This window comes from Orbicella faveolata, unplaced genomic scaffold (assembly GCF_042242905.1).
Source record: "Orbicella faveolata isolate gen_17 unplaced genomic scaffold, um_ofav_v1 contig_35, whole genome shotgun sequence".
In the NCBI taxonomy this organism is placed as follows: Eukaryota; Metazoa; Cnidaria; class Anthozoa; order Scleractinia; family Merulinidae; genus Orbicella; species Orbicella faveolata.
The window spans coordinates 3,051,056-3,073,515 of record NW_028301564.1 but is presented as its reverse complement, the minus strand read 5'-3'; the positions used below and the strand labels follow the sequence as shown (position 1 = coordinate 3,073,515).

The 22,460-nt window shown below is 38.5% G+C and overlaps 2 protein-coding genes and 3 non-coding genes across 6 annotated transcripts in view; 4 read left to right on the top strand and 1 right to left on the bottom strand.

Moving 5' to 3' along the window:
- The window catches only part of LOC149102648 (uncharacterized), a 63,534-nt gene extending 60,725 nt beyond the window's left edge, over window positions 1–2,809 (top strand). Inside the window, exons 6-7 of the mRNA XM_089272976.1 lie at window positions 314–403; window positions 1,158–2,809. Coding sequence (XP_089129102.1) covers window positions 314–403; window positions 1,158–1,187 — 120 coding nt within the window. The 3' untranslated portion in view covers window positions 1,188–2,809. The remainder of the gene's footprint in view (window positions 1–313; window positions 404–1,157) is intronic.
- Window positions 2,810–3,729: 920 nt separating this feature from the next.
- Trnap-ugg (transfer RNA proline (anticodon UGG)) lies at window positions 3,730–3,801 on the bottom strand. Its single transcript has one exon. It is a non-coding gene; the product is annotated as a tRNA-Pro (tRNA).
- Window positions 3,802–7,691: 3,890 nt separating this feature from the next.
- Trnat-ugu (transfer RNA threonine (anticodon UGU)) lies at window positions 7,692–7,765 on the top strand. The gene has a single exon. It is a non-coding gene; the product is annotated as a tRNA-Thr (tRNA).
- Window positions 7,766–7,979: 214 nt separating this feature from the next.
- On the top strand, window positions 7,980–8,052 carry Trnav-cac (transfer RNA valine (anticodon CAC)). The gene has a single exon. It is a non-coding gene; the product is annotated as a tRNA-Val (tRNA).
- Window positions 8,053–19,988: 11,936 nt separating this feature from the next.
- Window positions 19,989–21,964, top strand: LOC110068908 (small cysteine-rich protein 6). Of its 2 annotated transcripts, none has more exons than XM_089274130.1 (4): window positions 19,989–20,095; window positions 20,509–20,628; window positions 20,798–20,921; window positions 21,753–21,964. In XM_089274130.1, the coding sequence occupies exons 2-4, from the start codon at window positions 20,514–20,516 to the stop codon at window positions 21,757–21,759; spliced, it is 246 nt and encodes an 81-aa protein (XP_089130256.1). In that variant the 5' UTR covers window positions 19,989–20,095; window positions 20,509–20,513; the 3' UTR covers window positions 21,760–21,964. The 2 variants fall into 2 exon arrangements, with proteins under 2 accessions (XP_089130256.1, XP_089130255.1); XM_089274129.1 differs by having other exon boundaries at window positions 20,001–20,095; window positions 20,512–20,628.
- The last annotated feature ends 496 nt before the right edge of the window (window positions 21,965–22,460 follow it).

Sequence of the window (22,460 nt, the reverse complement as noted above, 5' to 3'; positions counted from 1 at the left end):
AGCTAGAGGCAACTCAAAACTTAATCACAGCCCTGCACTTAATCAAGGTTCTTATTTGTGTCTTTTCAAATCGTTCACTGAGAAAATTACTTCATGGTGACTGGTTGAGAGCAGGAATATTTATGGTTAATTTTTAATTTGCACTAATGTTTTGTTTGTGTTTCCAGGAGGACAAAAGTCCCAGTAAGCTAAAAAGAAAGGTTAGTTTCCTCTTTCTGAGAATTGTCCTGTAGCAAATCATGCTTTTTCGTTGTTTCTGCAACAACTCTCAATGCCTTCATGTTGACAAAGGTCTGTGGTTTTGTTTTTACAGAAAGATACCGCCGAATCAAAACCTAGTCCAGGGAAAAAGAGTAAAGTGTCGGCTGGGTCGCCAACGAAACGAAAAGAACCAGCATTGGTTGTACGTATTTCCGACGACACTACGTCAGCATATATATTCTCTGTACTCGTGTGCATTTATTTCTTATGGTATCACTTGGGAGAATTTGTGTATTAACCCTTTCACCACACTGCTTTAACGTGGTTAAAGACTGATTCGGTCTGAAGTAGATTACAATTAATTAAAAGATTTTGATTGAATATGAGGAAAATTAACGAGTTCAAGAAATCTCAATTGTATTGTTCTATATTGTATTTTATTGTATTGCATTGCATTGCATCGTATTGTATTGTATTGTATTGTATTTGATTTTATTTGTGCTGGTATTTGCAAGAGGGCATTTCACTTGGTTCATGTGAAAATGACAGTTTTCCACTGTTATTTTTGTTTTTGTTGTTTTGATGTTATTTTGTAGTTCTTCAGTGTTTTCGTTTCCTTGCTGTTGCCTTGCTGTTTTTGTTTCTTCTCTGCTTGTCGGTTATTGTTGTTTGATCGCTGTTGGCGTCTTCTTGTTGTTGTTCTCATTCTTGTCTTCTGGGTGCCTAAAACTGGGGTCCGTGGCATGGTTGCGAATGCCTGACTCCACTGTATTGTAACAAACTTGTATAGCAAATTTCCAGGAGGCCTAAGTGTAGCCGGGCTCTTCTCTGGAGTCCGGTCTGCTTTCCTCCCCGAGAAGTGAATTCGGGGATATGCGCGTGGGCTCCTTTCCCGAACAGGGGCTGGTAATCTAGTCTAATCTTCTTTTACTGTTTTGCTCTTCATTCTGATTTAGGTGAAAAGGAAGGGCAGCAAGAGAAGATAAAACAGAGAATGATAATGATAATGAAAGAGTCACTGTACATAGAAACCAAGAATTCAAATCCCTACGTTAGACTCCAAGCCACTAATATTGCTGTTGTACATAGCTGTGCCTCTTGTGAACGCTACTACTTCAAGTTAGCGCTCAGAATGAAGTCTGACGTGTTGCATCCTGGGAACTGGTTTCTGGCCGTCTTTACTTCCTTGACGGTCCTCTCTGACTCAACTGAGCCCGTTGCCGTTCTCAGCGGCGTTGCTACGCGACACGACGACTTGTCGCTAAATCAAGGTGATGCGAAGGTCGCGCTGCCGTCTTCGAGACGAATTCGCACGGAACTTTCATTGGTCCACTGGAATCGGGAATCTTCAGTACTCTTGACAATGTGACCTCTCGTGTGGAAATACATCCATATAGGAAATAATCGAGTCTGCAAAATATCTCCGAACTAACATGCAGTAAAACCGAGTTTTAGCAGAAGAGGGCAAAGAGAACAGAGGGGCGAGGAACTTGAGGGGATACAGGGATACAGGGATACAGAGGTGGGAGACGAGGGTTACAGGGGTAAGGGGGGAGGGTGTAGATATGAAGGGGAGAAGTGCAGAGGAACTTAACTGACGTTCTCGTCCATCCTTGTAGGTTTTATTTTTGTATTGTTGCTGCTGCCAATTAAAACTCTCGTTTTAGGAGATTTCTAAGTATTGGCGTACACAATTTAACACATCACGGGCTTTAAAGTATTTGACGGGATGCATCCCGTCTGAATTAACAAGTATTTCATGTTAGCTTCAGCTCGCCAGTGAGCTGAAATATACTTTAGAGATTTAGTAACTAAGTTGTGCTTTATTTAAACGTGTAAGCTTTTTGGAAAGAAATTACGTTCTGTTCGTGAAAGGGGCAAGGTCACCAGTGGGAAGGGAAAAGGCTTTTTGACGTGTTATGAATAGGCCATTTCCAGATTGCCTCTGTGTCAAGACGAGTTGCGAAACCATTCATATGAAAATGATTTCCGCCCACAGGTTCATTTCATGCAAATCAAATTGAAACAGGCACAAGGGAACTCGCAAATGACCTATTCCCAGTATTCTGACTGGCCGCACCTCTGTAAGCTCGGCTAGACTAGGATAAGTAACAGTAACTGGCCACCAGTTAATTCCTCAACTGTAGAATGGGTCCATAGAAATTTCCAGTATGTTTTCGCCAGCGTTGTCAAGATTTTCGCGCGTTAAGAATTATCGGTAAATGTACCAGTGGCCCTGTTTTGTTTCCTGTGGAGGACTGGATTGGACACTCAATTGATTTCGCTCTAACCTACTAATGAGAAACGAGGAATTTGGCTCTCAATACACCCCATTGTTCTGGCCAGTTGGCTTTGATCTAGCAAAACGTGACCTCTCCCCTTTAACGAGATGATAAAGTAAAACTTATCGGACACAGAAGGAAAGATTTTATCCTTTCTGGAAAAACAAAATTATTGCACGGTTCCACTGCCTTATGTTTGGCTTAGTTTTGGTGTGAACTAGGTTTTATCTTAGCTAATTTTTTGATTCTTACTCATATTTATGCAGTTTGTCAATTACTTCTGAATTACAAGCAACGACATTATAAATAAACGAACTATTAACTCATTCGTTGTTACTTTGTCGTGAAGCGGGCACGACAGCAAACGCAAGCAGTGCAGTGAACCAATCAGAAACTCCATACAAACCATTGAAGGCACCTTTCCCGCGCCTTTTTCTGATTGGCTTTAATTACCCACTTTAACAGGAGTCCAATAGGCCCAATCATGGTTTTCGACACCATCTTGACCAGTAGGCCAAGGGTCAGAACAGCGTTTGTATGGGAATACGATGGCAAGTAACTTTTTCAAAAATAAGTCTGCGATGCGTATTCTGGTCTTATGCTTAGTTTTATTCCATTCGGTTGGAAGTATCTGGGAGTTGAATTGCTACACGTGAGAAGGCAATCACTGGGAAGAGAAAAAGGCTGCCAAAGGCTGCGTCACGACCACCGCGCCCTCTTACGCGTCGGGGCTTTGCATTCGCCCCGACGGTCCAGTATATGTGTCGAAATAGGTGAATTATCTAACAGATTTTTTTTTTCAACATATACAAGTCGTTACAACTTTTGAGAAATTTATTGCAGAATACTGTTTATACTTTATCCTCTAATGATAATTAGCTCTTAGTCCCTATGGGGCAACACAACACAACAATCTCTCCTCATTTAGCCCTATTTTGTGCATTAAAACTTGGAGCGTGGCGCATGCTTATTACGTTTTTCCGCTCTGAATCTTTGGGCGGGAGATGTTTTCAAGCTCATTTAACAACAAAGAAGGCTCGCATATGGTAGACAAATTAAAGCGAGATTTTCAAGGTTCGACGCATGCCCAAGCTTTCGCGTGAGAGTAAACTTCTTTTAGTTTCCTTCGCTTTTCTTCTTTCGTTTGTTTGTTCAGTTCACTGCATCCAATAAGCCAGTGACAAAAAAGCCACAAACATCAATGCTGTTACAACTTGTAAAATATTTTGACAAAATGGCTCACAGAGGGCCTGTCCGGGAGTCGAACCCGGGACCTCTCGCACCCAAAGCGAGAATCATGCCACTAGACCAACAGGCCAAACGTGTAGTAAGATGTGTAGACAACTTTTTTAATCTGCTACTCCCTTGAATCAGCTGGCGTTAACACCTATTCTGTGTTGGCTTGTAGTTGCCAGTCCAACTCTGTTGATTAACGGAGTTTTCCCCGTCACTTCAGAAAAGCAATTCTGACTCGGCACTCACACGAGACATTCAATGTGAATAGTTTATTGAGGTTGCGGCAGTCAGTCATCTGATGCAGATGTAGTCCGTCTATAATAAGATAATCTATATCAGAAAAATTACAACTAGTGGTTCTAACAATCAGAACCTGTGCTACGCCAGATACGAAAAATAATTAAAAACGCATCCTTAAGATGTGGCCAAAAATAAGTGGAAACGTATTCCTCATCTAATGAAGCATTACGAGACCCCGAGGAAAGAGTACAAAAATCAATAACGTAGGACATTTGCAATTATACACACAAGCTGTTAAAACAGAAGCTTAATAAGAAATATGGACGATCACAAAGACTGACTGATCTGGAATGGCCTAACTCTCCCGCCAAAAGCCTAAATAGTCCCAAGACACCCCACGAGCCTCTCTGTCATGCCATCAGAATAATAAAAATTTCTGACTAATTCGTCCCTCAATCTTCAGAAATTACATATTCCAAGAGCGCAAATGAACTTGTTGCTTTCTCGGTGTAAGCTACAAGATGAAAAAAAGAGAAAAAAAACATGTACGGTTTGATTGACAGACGTCACATGATCATGAATATCAACAAGTGAATTGCTTAATCAACATTTTTTTCATTAACAGGAACAGTTGGGATCGATTGGTCACATGTCTGTAAAAAATGAAAACAGTGTTGTCCCTCCTCTGATCAGAACAAAAAAAATAGCCAAACAGAAAAACGGACAAAGAAAGAAAGCCGTTAGCCCTATAATGCATGAAGAAACACACTTCTTAATTTTAACAACTATGCCATCATGTAGATGGCTACCCGATGTTTCTTTCTCGAATCCATGAACTCTCTCCGATTAAAGGAGTATGTTAAACATCTTTCATGAGGTGCTCCAGCGGAACTTTCTTCGAAAATCATTCACGGTTACTTGCAGGGAAAAAAAGAAAATCAACCTTTACATAATCATATCATGTTGAGCCATCTTAGTATTCCTCGGAATTATCAAGCGTGAAAGTGGATAGGTGACTAACTTAGTACTATTAACAATATTTTTTACTACTCTTTTGTTAAGATTTTAAGGAAAACGACCACTTTTTTAAGTTTAAAAGACATGTTTCGACAGAACTTCTGTCATCTTCAGTTGAATGAATGATTACAAAGAAAGTTGAATAATAAGTAGGCAGAAATGCTAATTAAGACAAATAGTAACAACAGAACGTGAAAAGGTGTAAATTAAAAGGATAATTTTAGATTTACATGGTGTAATTGCTGATTGAGGCAAGGTAGTTCTTTTTGAATATGGATAGCCTCCTTTATCTTGACTTGAAAGCTGGTAGTGGCGTGATCTAAAATATGAAAGCAGTCTATTGAACACAATGAGCGACAACGTTCAGAATTCTGAAGATGTTTGAAGATGTGAGAGGCCCTATCAACGGCTAAGTGCTCACGTACGCGTGTGGAAAAATGTCGGGAGGTTTCGCCGACATAACAGGCATTACAGCCCGCACATGTAAACTTATAAACCACACGTGAACGAAGCCCGCCGGGGATAGGGTCTTTCACACCAAAAAGGTTACCTATCTTAAAGGAAGAAAAAATTAATTTGATGTCTAAATCATTACAATAGCGCTTGATTAAGTGTCGAATCTTCTTCTGAGTGATGACAGAAAAATGGCCTATGTACGGCAGCTTAAAGTAAAACGTGGGCGAGGTGGTAAGGGGGTAGCCTCGGGGACAATGATTGCTATGGGTCCCAGTGATGTAACGGTTAACCACTTTTTCAATTAAATGGGCAGGGAAAAGGTTCTTTTTTAAGAATTTCAGTAAGCTTGGTTATATCCTCGTGTAACCCCAACCAAGTGTTGTTGATCTTGTAGGCCCTGTCAACAAGAGTCCTAATGAGACCTACTTTGTATGAGTACGAGGTGAAGCTAAAATAATTAGTTAATAACCCAGTAAAGGTTTTCTTACGGTAAACCCTAGTTAGGAAGGAATTAGTGTCACTATTATCAATAAGAACATCTAGAAAGGGTAATTTGCGATTAAGTTCTTTTTCCATAGTAAACCTTATGTTGGGGTGCCTAGAGTTAATGTAGTCAAAAAATATAACAGCATCGTGCTCCGAGTGAAATAAAGAAAAAGTGTCGTCAACATACCTGCGATAAATAAAATTTTAGAGCATTGAAAATTTTCCAACCATAGTTTTTCATGATGTCCCATAAAAAGATTGGCTAATACGGGAGCAAGGGGAGACCCCATGGCCACACCGTCAATTTGGTCATAGAAAGAACCGTTAAATAAGAAATGGGTCTGGGCGGTGGCTACTGTGAAAAGGCTTCTAAGTTCAGGTTTACTTAACTTAAGGTCAGGATTGCCCTCGGAAATGTAATTGACCGCCAGGTCAATACATTCCTCAAGAGGTATGTTAGTAAAGAGACTTTCCACATCGAAGGAAACCATAAATTTACCAAACATAGATAAAGATTGAATGTCCTGTACAAAAGTAAAAGTGTCTGTAGCACAGTGTTCAGTTGGGATGTGCGGCGCCAAAAGATTGCATAGATATTTGGCCAGGTTATAATTGTAGGTAATTGTATTGCACGATGCTGTTATTTTTTTTGACTATATTAACTCTAGGCACCCCAACATAAGGTTTACTATGGAAAAAGAACTTAATCGCAAATTACCCTTTCTAGATGTTCTTATTGATAATAGTGACACTAATTCCTTCCTAACTAGGGTTTACCGTAAGAAAACCTTTACTGGGTTATTAACTAATTATTTTAGCTTCACCTCGTACTCATACAAAGTAGGTCTCATTAGGACTCTTGTTGACAGGGCCTACAAGATCAACAACACTTGGTTGGGGTTACACGAGGATATAACCAAGCTTACTGAAATTCTTAAAAAAGAACCTTTTCCCTGCCCATTTAATTGAAAAAGTGGTTAACCGTTACATCACTGGGACCCATAGCAATCATTGTCCCCGAGGCTACCCCCTTACCACCTCGCCCACGTTTTACTTTAAGCTGCCGTACATAGGCCATTTTTCTGTCATCACTCAGAAGAAGATTCGACACTTAATCAAGCGCTATTGTAATGATTTAGACATCAAATTAATTTTTTCTTCCTTTAAGATAGGTAACCTTTTTGGTGTGAAAGACCCTATCCCCGGCGGGCTTCGTTCACGTGTGGTTTATAAGTTTACATGTGCGGGCTGTAATGCCTGTTATGTCGGCGAAACCTCCCGACATTTTTCCACACGCGTACGTGAGCACTTAGCCGTTGATAGGGCCTCTCACATCTTCAAACATCTTCAGAATTCTGAACGTTGTCGCTCATTGTGTTCAATAGACTGCTTTCATATTTTAGATCACGCCACTACCAGCTTTCAAGTCAAGATAAAGGAGGCTATCCATATTCAAAAAGAACTACCTTGCCTCAATCAGCAATTACACCATGTAAATCTAAAATTATCCTTTTAATTTACACCTTTTCACGTTCTGTTGTTACTATTTGTCTTAATTAGCATTTCTGCCTACTTATTATTCAACTTTCTTTGTAATCATTCATTCAACTGAAGATGACAGAAGTTCTGTCGAAACATGTCTTTTAAACTTAAAAAAGTGGTCGTTTTCCTTAAAATCTTTACATGTCTGCTGCTATCTACCCTTTTGTTATTTTTGAAAAATAATAAATAAATAGATAAATAAACAATAGAACAGGTTGTTATTTAATGTAAGGCGCCGTAGCTCAGTTGGTTAGAGCGCCTGTCTTGTAAACAGGAGGTCATGGGTTCAAATCCCATCGGTGCCTTATAGATGCCGCACTTTTTAATTCTCATTACTTTTGAAACTTGCTCATCGAAGCTTTACATGTTGTACGACTGGGACTTTTTTGGTTGTGTTATGCAATGGATTTACTGTTAAGGTCTACGAAGGGGTCGACTGATAAATTTAACGAAGTATATAAAACGTAATGTGCGAATGTCTCGTTCAATTTCGTTTAATGTCTCACTCGATTTATCGTCGTTTCCGTAGTGTAGTGGTTATCACGTCCGCCTCACACGCGAAAGGTCGCCGGTTCGAGCCCGGCCGGAAACATTCTTTTTCATTTCTTTATTTGACTTCTGCAGTTTTTTTTTTTTGGGGGGGGGGGGGGTTTAGGTTTGCAGAGCGCAAATAAACTTGTTGCTTTCTCGGTGCAAACTATGAGATGAAAAAAAAAAGAAAAAAAAAAGAAAAAAAACATGCACGTCTTGATTGATAGACGTCACACGATCATGAATATCAACAAGTGAATTGCTTAATCACCCTTTTTTCAACAACAGGAACAGGAACAATCAGAACACAAAAATAGCCAAACAGAAAAACAGACAAAGAAACAAAGCCATTACCCCTATAATGACAAAACACACTTCTTAATTTTAACAACAATGCTATCATGCAGTTTCTTTCTCGAATCCATGAACTCTCTCTGATTAAAAGAGTATGTTAAACATCTTTCATGAGGTGCTCCATATTGCTCCAGTGATTTGGTTAAACGTCGGTTCACAAACTGCTCTTTATTAAAATTCTTTAAAAACTCTATAAACACCGTGAGAACTAAGGCCCTGTTCATACGTCGCATTTCTGCCGTGTCGAATTCAATTCAATTAAGTGCGGCAGAAATGCGACTGTGGATTCATACGTCGCACTTGTGTCGCACTTAGGCCCGGTTCATACGTCGCATTTCGGCCGCACGTTCGACTGGTCTTGTTGCATTATCCGACAGAAATGCGACACCGATTCAAACGTCGAATTTCTGCCGTGTCGAACCTAATTCATACATTATGTTAATGTATTGAGCATGCGTAAACTTGGTCCCGTCGAAGAGAAAGAAGAAACTTGGCTATTCTCGACCCAATGCAACCTGAAAATGTTGTAAAACAAACTGCTGCACTGTCAGCCTTCACCTCCTCGTTCCATTGGCGGACAACGTTTCGCAAGATTAAAGTCCTTCGTTGCTCAGTATTTTCGTCCGCCATATTGAATACTCTGCGTTTAAAACATTTTCCGCTGACCGACATACCCGACAGTATCAATTCTGAATTAAATTCGACACAAGTGCGACGTATGAATCGACAGTCGCATTTCTGCCGCACTTAATTGAATTGAATTCGACACGGCAGAAATGCGACGCATGAACCGGGCCTTAATTCGGAATTTATACTGTCGGGTATGTCAGCCAGCGGAAAATGTTTTAAACGTAGAGTATTCAATATGGCCGACGAAAATACGGAGCGACGAAGGACTTTAATTTTGCTACATAAAGTAGATTTATGCGTTCCTCATCTGTGTCGAGCGTGACCGTCACATACTTCGATGTTCTTTGTATTACTGACCATTGTTTTCCTCGAAGCCGGTTTAATCATGTAGACTCCTCTTGAAAGGTTTGTAGAAACACTCTTTTGGACAACTCTCGGCGCACATACATGTATGAACAGTAAACGGTGATTCGGGAAGCCAAGGAAGGATTGATAAATGCCACGGCCATTTTGTGTTTACAACAAGCGATTTAGTTCCCAATCTTCCCGTTACTCACACAGATGAGGAACGTATAAATCTACTTTATATGTAAACCTAGAGTTGGAAGGAAAAGCTGGCAGTTTTATGCTACCTAGGTTTCAAGGATCGCTACAAAGGACCAAAACTTTAATCTTGAAGCCAGGTAAGAGATTTACAGGAATTTATCGCAGCACTTTACGAAAGCGAGTGTGTTAGTTACTCACTGGAATAGTTTCAAAATTTCCTGAACTTTAAGCGGTCGTTAGTTTTGAAAACCTAGTGGGCAGACAAATTTTATTACTTTTTTTTAAATTAAGGGACATTTATACTTTCTATTCATGTAGTTCAGCAGTTTCTAACAGGTGCCACATTTTTAAAACGTGCCTTTAAAGTAGAGCTATTTTCGCGTTTGCTTCAAAACTCGATTTAACGGGTAGAAAATCTTCTTTTAACCGTTGAAGGAACAACATTGAATCATAACTGCAACATGGCTAAACAATCTGCTATGATATATCTATAGTTGAAAAAAAGAATTGGGACTTTTGAGCGAATATTATTTTTTTTAGAGCGCCGGCAATATGTGTTATTTTTCCAGTTTCGGCGGGCATGAAACTTGTGTCGAGCGGACCGAACTTCAATCAATCCTAGAAAACTTCAATTGGAATTTTTAATGAAACAAAACTCGTTTTAGTGATTGACTAGGTAAGGGCTTTGAAATCCCAGCCTATGAGAAAAATCGAATTTTCTAAGTAAAATCAGTGGTCGGTTCTTACAGAGACAGCCTCATAAATTTCGAAGACATACATTTCATTCACTTAAAAGTACTTCGTAAAAATAATTGATTTTCACCATGTGCGAAACCTTCAAATGGATTAAGCTTCTGGTGGTTGAATCGCAGAAGGATGGTCTACAGATTCCTGTAAAAATTTCTTTGGGAAAATGATTGTGAGCGACGCGAGAGCTTTTCAAAGTACGTTAAAAATGCAGATATTTGACCATCCGTCGTCAAATTTCAATTTACGGGTTAGACATATTTTAGCACGCGCCACATGTCTTGAGCTATATTAAGTTGAAATAGAGACAGAGCTGATAATTTCGAAATGTTCTAACCTTATTTGCTGTAAAAGGCAGGTCCAAAAGCCGATATGACGTGTTTCTGTCACCATTCGTCGCACATAAAGCAGAAGTTTGGTTTTGTTTACAAAACGTCCGATGTACATCGCCAACTGTCAACTTATTTAATGGTCGAATACCACGAACCTATGACCCTCTTTCGACACATATGATAGCCACTGCATGTAAGTCAAAAACGGTTAAGTGATTTGTAGATAGTTGCTTGCTTTGCACTACACCAAAATATTACGTTTGATCATGGTTTGATCTATTGCTGCTTGAATCCTTGCTTGCAGCGGTTCCTTGTTTGTTCGTCAAGCAATGCTGTCATCCCATTTTAGGGGGTAGGGGTAGGACAATTTCTATCTAATACGTAAGGTTCCGTAAGGCTTGGAACCACAGGGAGCACGCAATCTTGTTGAGTAGAGAAGAGAAGAGATTAAATTAAGCAATGAAAAGAATGAATAGTTGACGATTGCCCCTGTTGTCATCTTTTACTAAAGCACCGCTACCTACATGCCCTGCGTAATACTGTAACGCTAAACCCGTACCTAGGTCTCTTCTCGCTGTGTAATTATTTTTGGTTTACATATAATACAGGGGGCTACCCTTGGGGAAATGGGAGGTGGCCACTTAATAGGAGTTGGCCGCTTAATAGAGGTTGGTGTACCTTGAATATTTTTTCACTATCGGGTTATAAATTTAGCTAAATTAATTCTTAGTAAACATGGAGTCAATTCAAGACAATCAGGAAAGACGTCATCCTCGGAGACCCAGGGCAGTTAGTGGGGGCAGGGAAAAATTCTAAACGGGTCTTCGCCCGAACTTCTTTCTCACCCGTTTAGACTTTTCCCCGCTCCCACTAACTGCCCCCGGGTCTCCGAGGATGACGTCTATAATGATTGTCTTGAATTGACTCCATGTTCACTTAAGAAATTTGTAACCCGATAGTGAAAAAATATTCAAGGTACACCAACCCCTATTAAGTGGCCACCTCCCATTTCTCCGAGGGTAGCCCACTGTATTATATGTAAACCAAAAATAATTGCACAGCGCGAAAAGACCTACAATCCCAGACAAAAGAGTTGGGACACGAAGCAAGTTCCCCCTCCCCCCACTTTCAGTGTTGATAATCAGGTGATTTTCCCCATTTTTGTTGGAAAAAACGCAATATTTTCCAACATTGACTAGGGGGAAAGGGGGATACGTGATACACCTCAAGTGTCCCAACTACTTTAGGCCGAGATTGTACGTACGAATTTAGCGTTACAGTACTTACGCAGGGCGTGTAGGTAGCGGTGGTCTAGTAAAAGATGACAACACGGGCAATGGTTAACTATTCATTCTTTTCATTGCTTAGCTTAATCTCTTCCTACTCAACAAGATTGTGTGCTCCCCGTGGTTCCAAGCCTTTTTACGGAACCTTACGTATTAGGATAGAAATTGTCTCACCCCTACCCCCTAAAATGGGATGACAGCATTGCGTGACGAACAAACAACCCTGCAAGCAAGGATTCAATTGCTGGTTTTCAGTGTCACGCAATTCAAAATAGATTAAGATAAAAATTAAAACCTGTCAATAGATAAAGTCCAGAATCTGGGAAATGAAAGAAAGTAAATATACAAAGACTCTCGCCAAAAATTCTGGTCACAGTAATTTTTCTTATGCGAGATATGCGGAGAAATTTTTTACCCAAATTTATAGAGATTTGTAAGGAGACGCCATGCTGGTGCCCATCCGTGTGGGCACCAACATGGCGGCCGGAAACCAACAGAAACATCTGTCATTGAGTTTTGCTGCAAAAACGTGAATTTATCCCTCGAGAAACTCTAAAACATTAAAATAATACTTTTTCTAAGACATGAACTGTTCAGATGGCAAAGTTCCCCGAAATAAGACACTTTTATTTAAAATTAACCATCATGACAGCTCTCTAGGCCGTCACGTAAACGCGGCGTCACGCAAAAGCTTAGAAATTCAAGCGCAGTGTATCACAAAACCAAAAATCCCATTCGGAGCGAAAATTTGTATGAATATTAGTTTTCAGCTGCTCTTATACATCATTTAAGTGAAATCTCAGGAAGATCAATAGTTTTGTAGTTCGAATTTTAGTGACATCATGTGAAAACCAGCTATCAGCAATAGATCAAACCATGATCAAACGTAATATTTTGGTGTAGTGCAAAGCAAGCAACTATCTACAAATCACTTAACCGTTTTTGACTTAGATGCAGTGGCGATCATATGTGTCGAAAGAGGGTCATAGGTTCGTGGTATTCGACCATTAAATAAGTTGACAGTTGGCGATGTGTATCGGACGTTGTGAAAACAAAACCAAACTTCTGCTTTATGTGCGACGAATGGTGACAGAAACACGTCATATCGGCTTTTGGACCTGCCTTTTACAGCAAATAAGGTTAGAACATTTCGAAATTATCAGCTCTGTCTCTATTTCAACTTAATATAGCTCAAGACATGTGGCGCGTGCTAAAATATATGTCTAACCCGTAAATTGAAATTTGACGACGGATGGTCAAATATCTGCATTTTTAACGTACTTTGAAAAGCTCTCGCGTCGCTCACAATCATTTGCCCAAAGAAATTTTTACAGGAATCTGTAGACCATCCTTCTGCGATTCAACCACCAGAAGCTTAATCCATTTGAAGGTTTCGCACATGGTAAAAATCAATTATTTTTACGAAGTACTTTTAAGTGAATGAAATGTATGTCTTCGAAATTTAATTATTTTGCAGCCAACAAAACCCGCAACCTTCCCTAAAATCAACCCAGTACACATTTAAACATTGCACAAAAATATTTGACTGTTTTAAAGACGGAAGAATGATGTGGTTTTGCATGCGAGGCTCTCAAACTTGTTTAATAAAATGGTACGTCTAATGACGATTTTAATGGGATTTGGTAATTTGCATATTTCTTTGAAATAAAAGGATATTTTCCCAAAAATATTATCCTGTATTTTTTATCATGCCCTAGCCTATCTACCGTAAAAATATGAGGGAAATCGAATTTTCGACCCTTGCCGAGTTATTTTTCATATTTATGGACAGGGACCCTTAAATGTTTTGTTTTCATCGTCAGTATCGATACAGTTCTTTCACACAAGATAATATATCTTGGCATATAGCTTTTAGTGTTTAAAAGCACAACCTGTTAATTCGCCGGCAAGGCTGTGTTTGTAAACACAGCCTTAAATAAATCAATTTATCGTGAGTACTTTACACATACCACTGACTAAGCAGTCGGTCTCACTTTTAACAAAAAACGACTCTCATCAAAACAAGTACAAATAAGTATTTTCACTGTGCTTTTCATAGCAGCACCCGTAGTTTTCAATTACTTTGTATAGTCAGAAGGAATTTATTTTTTCGTAAATCAACATTCTCTGACAACATTTGAAGAGTTACAAATGTTGTCACAGAAGCAAATATGACCAAATGTCATAAACGTGGCAAATTAAATAAGAGATAGCCATTTTATTTGCCCGTAAAGTTCACTAGCGTATTCAAAAGAACAGAAAGAGCAATATTTTGAATAATGTAAAGAGGTGCGTAGCATAAATTGTAGACATTAAGCCAAATTCGGCCTCACTCACCGAGCCGGTCTCTCTGCGTTTGATAGTAGCTGCTCTAAATACCAGTGGCTTTAACCTCTTCACCAGTTTCTAAGTATCTTTTGTTCTGTGACATGAACAAATGGAGTTATTATAGCACTGATGAGATACTCTAAAAATTGTTTTCACGAGCGCGTAACGGTCTACTTAATCGACTCATTCATGCTTGATAGTTTACACTTGACAACAGGTGATTGAAATGTGTTTTACATCAAAGAGGTCATCAAACAACTCAAATCTCTTGCTCACCTATCTAGGCTTGACCATTTCTGCACTTGTTCCGTGATAAAGTGAACGATATCAACTGACTTGGAAATCAGCCTGACGTATAACAAATATATATAGACATCTAGGAACATTGTACAACCAAGACTCAGCCGAATCATATAGAAAGGCTTTTGAGTATCATTAGTTTTGATTTGAGAATTTTCCACAACGTCATAGGAAAGCCAAAAACGAAAACGAGAGTCTCGCAGAGGACCATTGCTTTTGGGGTTCAATAGGAATGTTTTTTCCGCGAGTCGTTATTTTCAGGGAGAACATTACTTTCGGAATTCTATGGTATATGTTTCTCGAAATTAAAATGAATGGAGCGGGGAACGGCTACCTAATTGCTTTGGAAAGACAATGAAAATGTTCTACTCGTACTCCTGAGCAAAAAAGAAAAGAACTTACAAATATAAAACCGCTGTTAAAAACAAGTCCGCCAAGATTGACTGAGTCTATCTTCAATGTCAGGAGATCTGTAAATATTTTTATTTTCAATAAAAAACTCACATATGCTCATAACTACTCAAAATATACTTTCGCTTTCGCGCTCATATTATTGACTACAGGTGAACGTCGAAAACGCTCTGAAAACAACGCTTCAGTTTCAAAACAATTTTTGAGAAAAACCTGTTGAGAGCGCAGTCCTTAAATAAATAGAAATATTTATAGTTAAATGTTTTGTTTAAGTCGTCAGTATCGATGCAGTTGTTTCACGCAAGGTAACATATGTTGGCATGTAGCCGAATGTTGTTTTACGCCGCCAACTTTCAGTTTGGCGAAGAACAAAAAGTGGCAGAAATTTGTTAAAACTAGACTGGTAATTCAGCAAACATTTTATAAGAAACTGCCTTCAGTTCCTTTTTCAAAGCTAATCTGTTTCGACATCTTATTTTCCCCCAAAATTAAAAGCTGCACACCCATATATATTAGTGGGATTAAACGGCAAGTTGTATTCATGAATTAAATTTTAGCCGGTCTCAGTTAAAAATCCCGCAAAAATTTTAAAACAAAACATAGAAACCAGTTTCATTGTTTTATTGTCTCATTTTTCCCTCACATATTTGTTCAACTTGCCTTAAAAGCATGGACATATTGCGCGCTTTCACTAAAACGCTAATAACAAACACGTACGAACAAAAAACTAAAAAAGGCTGCCGCATATTAACAACATCGAGAGGTTCTTTTCAAACTACAAAACCGCTCAAAACTAATAAGATAAAAATACTCCCCGCGCTAAAATTATTAAAAAATTAGAATGTCGGAAAACTTTCAACGAGTTTTGAAAGAGTTATTAAGAAGGTTGTTAACGAAGCAATCATTGGTAACTGTTTTGTAATCAGTACGAGTAAAAAATTTGTCAATACAGTAAGTTTATAGCACCAGCAACCTTCTAAAACAAAGATATAAATATCAAAACAAAACCAAAGAGGCATTATTAATCATCATCTCTAAATTAAACACCGAGAAGAGAGTTGAAATACGACGCGTAGCGGAGTTTTATCGACGGACTTCGAGGTGTTTGGAAATATGGCAAAACACTGTCTTAAGTGTTTGAGATATTTTCTCAATCGAAACTAAAACTAAGGAGAAAACGGAGAAATATGATCATAACAATCTATGCTAATTAAGATCAGATATTCAAACACCGTCACGGTCATGATTTCCTTTGTTTAAACTTTATGTATTATTAATGACTTTGAGAATGCTGTGTCTTGTGATGACAACTGGGCCAGAGGAGGTTTTCAGTCCTTGTATGGAATGGGTTCTGCTATTGATGCGGAAACAGGAAAAGTTGTTGACTTTGAAATGAAAAGTGTGCTACAGACTTTCCAGAAAATCAGGAAAATAAGCGATTTCGAAAATACCTACATGATAGTTAAGTAATTTTCAAACTGCTTTTCAAACTGTGTCGTGGAAAGACCAACCTAGATGTGAACTCTCAGGAATACATTGACTGGATGGAGTTACATGAGCCAAAATGCACAGCTAACTTTGACAAGTCATCAAAAGCCATGGAGGCCCTAGGTGCTGTAGATGTATGGGGAGGTCCACTGAGAAGCACAGTTCGCGTTATATGGACTTTGTAGGCGATGGCAATTGCTCTTCTCATCGGGATGGGGTCAAATCAAAGCGTTACGGAGATGAGGTGGCATTGCGAAGAGTGGAATGTGTGGGCCATATTCAAAAGAGAATGGGAAGAAGGCCGAGAAGGAAGAAGAATAAACATGTCGTTTTTGCGGGTATCTACTACAAAATAAACATAGCTTACTCGCTCAAATTATTAACTACAGGTAAATATCGGAACCGCTTTGAAAACAACGCCTTTCAAAACGATTTTTCAGAATTTGATCATAATTGAACACGTGTTATGAGCACGGTTCTTAATGAAATAAACAGTAATATTAAATGTTTTGTTTACGTCGTCAGTATCGGTACAGTTCTTTCACACAAGATAATATATCTTGGCATATAGCTTTTAGTGTTTAAAAGCACAACCTGTTAATTCGCCGGTAAGGCCGTGTTTCTAACCACAGCCTTAAATAAATCAATTTATCGTGAGTTCTTTACACATACCACTGACTAAGCAGTCGATCTCACTTTTAACAAAAAACGACTCTTATCAAAACAAGTACAAATGAGTATTTTCACTGTGCTTTTCATAGCAGCACCCGTAGTTTTCAAATATTCTGAATAGTCAGAAGGAATTTATTTTTTCGTAAATCAACATTCTCTGACAACATTTGAAGAGTTACAAATGTCGTCACAGAAGCAAATATGACCAAAAATCATAAACGTGGCAAATTAAATAAGAGACAGCCATTTTATTTGCCCGTAAAGTTCACTAGCGTATTCAAAAGAACAGAAAGAGCAATATTTTGAATAATGTAAAGAGGTACGCAGCATAAATTTTAGACATTAAGCTAAATTCGGCCTCACTCACCGAGCCGGTCTCTCTGCGTTTGATAGTAGCTGCTCTAAATACCAGTGGCTTTTACCTCTTCACCAGTTTCTAAGTATCTTTTGTTCTGTGACATGAACAAATGGAGTTATTATAGCACTGATGAGATACTCTAAAAATTGTTTTCACGAGCGCATAACGGTCTACTTAATCGACTCATTCATGCTTGATAGTTTACACTTGACAACAGATGATTGAACTGTATTTTACATCAAACAACTCAAATCTCTTGCTCACCTATCTAGGCTTGACCATTTCTGCACTTGTTCCGTGATAAAGTGAACGATATCAACTGACTTGGAAATCAGCCCTAACGTATAACAAATATATATAGACATCTAGGAACATTGTACAACCAAGACTCAGCCGAATCATCTAGAAAAGCTTTTGAGTATCATTAGTTTTGATTTGAGAATTTTCCAAAACGTCATAGGAAAGCCAAAAACGAAAACGAGAGTCTCGCAGAGGACCATTGCTTTTGGGGTTCAATAGGAACGTTTTTTCCGGGAGCCGTTATTTTCAGGGAGAACATTACTTTCGGAATTCTATGGTATATGTTTCTCGAAATTAAAATGAATGGAGCAGGGAACGGCTATCTAATTGCTTTGGAAAGACACTGAAAATGTCCTACTCGTACTCCTGAGCAAAAAAGAAAAGAACTTACAAATATAAAACCGCTGTTAAAAACAAGTCCGCCAAGTTTGGCTAAGTCTATCCTGCATGTCAGGAGATCTGTAAATATTTTTATTTTCAATAAAAAAACTCACATATGCTCATAACTACTCAAAATATACTTTCGCTTTCGCGCTCAAATTATTGACTACAGGTGAACGTCGGAAACGCTCTGAAAACAACGCTTCAGTTTCAAAACAATTTTTGAGAAAAACCTGTTGAGAGCGCAGTCCTTAAATAAATAGAAATATTTATAGTTAAATGTTTTGTTTACGTCGTCAGTATCGATGCAGTTGTTTCATGCAAGGTAACATATGTTGACATGTAGCTTTTAGTGTTTAAAAGCACAATATACTAGTTTATCGGTAAGACTATGTTTTAAAACACAGCCTTAACCAAGAGCTAAGTAGATCATTTAAAATTTATTGTGAATACTTTACACGTAGCACTGAGCATAAACTGTCTTCCTTATTTATCAATAAAAGACACTGAATAAGAGACAGTGATTTTATTCACCGGGAAAACTGTAAAGAAAAGTGTTTTGAATAAAGTAGCATAAATTGGATTTCTGCCGAATGTTGTTTTACGCCGCCAAGTTTTAGTTTGCCGTAGAACAACAAGTGGCAGAAATTCGTTAAAACTAGACTGGTAATTCAGCAAACATTTTATAAGAAACTGCCTTCAGTTCCTTTTTCAAAGCTAATCTGTTTCGACATCTTATTTTCCCCCAAAATTAAAAGGTGCACACCCATATATATTAGTGGGATTAAACGGCAAGTTGTATTCATGAATTAAATTTTAGCTAGTGTCAGTTAAAAATCCCGCAAAAATTATAAAACGAAACATAGAAACCAGTTTCATTGTTTCATTGTCTCATTTTTCCCTCAAATATTTATTCAACTTGCCTTAAAAACATGGACATATCGCGCTTTCAGTTAGACGCTAATAACAAAAACGTACGAACAACAAACTAAAAAAGGCTGCCGCATATTAGCAACATCGAGAGGTTCTTTTCAAACTACAAAACCGCTCAAAACTAATAAGATAAAAATACTCTCCGCGCTAAAATTATTAAAAAATTAGAATGTCGGAAAACTTTCAACGAGTTTTGAAAGAGTTATTTAGAAGGTTGTTAACAAAACAATCATTGGTAACTGTTTTATAATCAGTACGAGTAAAAAATTTGTCAATAAGTTTATAGTACCAGCAACCTTCTTAAACACAGATATAAATATCAAAACAAAACCAAAGAGGTATTTTTAATCATTGTTATTTTTCTGATGTTCTTAATCAATCTCACATTATCCAAAGGCGACAGCTTACTCTAGGAATTCGGTCTGAGACAGCACTTCTCGTGAATTTCAGTTGCTCCCAATCATTTTTTCATACAGTTATATTCGTCCGCGGAGAAAGAATCCGTGGCCGCACCCAAGACTTTAAAGCAGACTGTTTAAAAAGACTTTTCTTGGGTTTGGTCGGAAGCTTATCCAAATAGGCATTACAACTCACTTCACCTGTATCATTAGGAATATATTTGTATGGAGAACCAACAGGATATCGTTGCAAGTGAAAAAATCTCGGAAGAAAACTGAAATAGGCACGCGGGAATTTAATAATATTTTAGCTGTTTAGAGATGAATCTTAAAATATGCATCAGGCGTAGGAAAGGTTCGAAATTAAAAGCATCCCCTACTGAGGGAGATAGGAAAATAAACGAACACCGCCAGACAGTTAATGATTTTGTAGTCAATGTAGCCATATCAACATGTAGGCATGTTTTTTAAAGTGTATGTTATTCATATTCCAAAAGGCAACCGCTTCTCAAAAATGCATAAATTATGCGGCCCATGGGGAATAAATAAGAGCGTGTCTTGCAGTGTTCATCAGTACTTGAAGAGAGTATTTGATATCGCACAGTGAACCACCGTCGGAAGTTCCAATTTTCAAGCCAAGGTAGGACATTAAACTATGCTTCAGTATTTTGAGTTAAACAGAGGCCTTTGAAAGAAGCCTGACGTGCTGAATAAGCTTTGGGTTAGGTCGTTGAGGGTTAAGGGAGCTACGTCACGGTTGCGCACCTTGAAAATGTTAGCCTAAATTGTTCAATTTTGTCGTTTGTAATCCATGTTAACCTGCTCCATCCTTAAACATACTTGTTCCTTCATGGTTTATCATTATCTTTTTGGTGTTTCTCTATCTTAGTAAGCCACTATGTTCAGGTTCTCTATAATTTAAATAATATTTTGTACGTGTTCAAAATAACTGAAAACACCGTGACTAAGCTTCTTTAAATCGTAAGAAACTATAAGAACGTTGTACATTTGTTTTCTCTAAGTTTTGATTCCTGTTTTCTGTTTCTCTAAAAGTAGTGATGGACACCAAAGTTGCCTGCCTGTTGCTGATCATTTTGGGTGCACTTACCGTGCAGGGTGCAGTCTCCGGAAACAAGAGGATAAACCCCTTGCACGCCAGGCAGTGGGGCGAGCGTAAGTGTCTCATTGTTCCATTGACGACAACCGCACGTTGTTCAAATTGTACTTTTTAACTGATTTGTGAACATATTCATTAGAATGAACTGCAATTCTTAGGTTGTTCTTCGAGCATGACTCGTTGTTTGCTAGCAAACAAACGATCAGTTTTTGTTTTTGTTTACAGAGTGCATGAACAGTATGGAAGAGTTTTGCGTCCCAGAGTACAGCGAGTGCCCACCTGAATATGAACCATGCCGCGAAGACAAGTACTGCGAGAACGACTATTATTGCTGCTGCAGATACTCTGGGTATGGATTCTTAGCGGGGAATTATTTATTTTATTTGTTAATTTGTCAATACTTTAATCCCGCATTTACATTTGTTATTGCTTGTTTTTTTTGTTGTTTTTTTTTCTATAATAACTACATTACACCGTTTTTATGATAAAAACTAGCGATAAAAACTGGGAGTTAAAACTACAAAATTAGCATAAATATGTTTCTAACAGTATAGGATAGTTGAAAATGTCACGTCAAAAATTAAAGTTCAATTAAAAATTTATACACAAGGATACATCAACTAAAGCCCAGTCCAGACTACGTGGGAGGAATTTGAGAACGCAGCCTTATTTCTACGGTCAGGCCTACCGTCCACACTAATCCGTCACGAAAACGGAGCTTTTCGAAAAAAGTGACGTCATGATTATCATGTGACCTCGCTGCCCTTGTTTTCCTCAAACACAAATCCAAAATGACCGCTGACCGGTGATTGTTACGTTTTCAAATTGTCCGGCGTAGTGAAGACGTAAAACATTTAATGCGCTTTGAGAGTGAAAACGCCGTTTGGAAATTTCACCGGCGTAGTGCGGCGGAGCCTAAATAACTCACATCTATTTTATGTGATGTATACACTGACATGAAGATTGGCGTACTTTGTTAAGAAGATAAGTCGTTCTCAAGTTGCCACTCAAAGTTGTTTGCTATGTTTGTTAAGACTTTTGTGAAACTCCATGTATAATCAGTATTATATAATTTAACGGGTTCCAACATTCTGTTACTTTTCAAAGCTCCTCGTCAGTATTGTTATGTTATGGGTAATGTTTAACCCCGGGTAATTATAAACATCTTTTCTTTTCCCAGGTATTGATTGCGGCAATGACGTCTCAACAATGGAATGACGGCCTTAACTTAGTATTAAAATGATAATTGGCAAAATAAAAACCGAGGAATTAATTTAGTAAATGTGGGTATTGAGTAAAAGCGGATTGAGGGGTTGGGATTCTGGTAAATGTGGGTAATCTGAGAAATTCAAAAATGTAACGAGGATAAATAAAGGCTGAATCATTCAAAAACGTTTCTCCTGTCTCGATCCTTTATTGTGGGGGAGGGGGGTGGGAACAGGGGAGGGGGACAAGGGGGTCAGAACATCCCACTTCCCGTACCTTGCTCTCCCGCTTGTCCTTCTCCCGCTTCCCTATCGACTCCCGCCCTTGTCCGTCTTGCTACCGTCCCCTGTAAATAAGGAGACTAAAAACACATCCTCATCATTTAGCTTCTTTTCCTTTTTTCCTTTCTTTTCAGCCTTGCTCCTCTTACTCAAGTCTTTTGACAGCTTGAGTGGCAACATTTCATGACCTATGACGTAACCACCGTAAAAGGATTTCCAATTTTACCGGAAGTAAGCCTCAGTTTTTCAGCCCAAGGGCAAATTTTCAGTTTTCCGTCGGTCCAGAAGTCTCAAAATAAGCTAAATTTAAGTTTAAAAAAAACATTTTGGGGGTCTTGTTTTTGAAAGTATTTTAACGCTTAATAAATGATTCCCGCGTTCTTAGAACTCCCGCTTCCCGC

Excerpts from the sequence above, each read along its gene's own strand:
- LOC110068908 (XM_089274130.1), top strand. The coding sequence starts at position 20,514 with ATGGACACCAAAGTTGCCTGCCTGTTGCTGATCATTTTGGGTGCACTT. Across the intron at positions 20,629-20,797 it reads CGCCAGGCAGTGGGGCGAGC|AGTGCATGAACAGTATGGAA; the intron begins GTAAGTGTCTCA and ends TTTTGTTTACAG.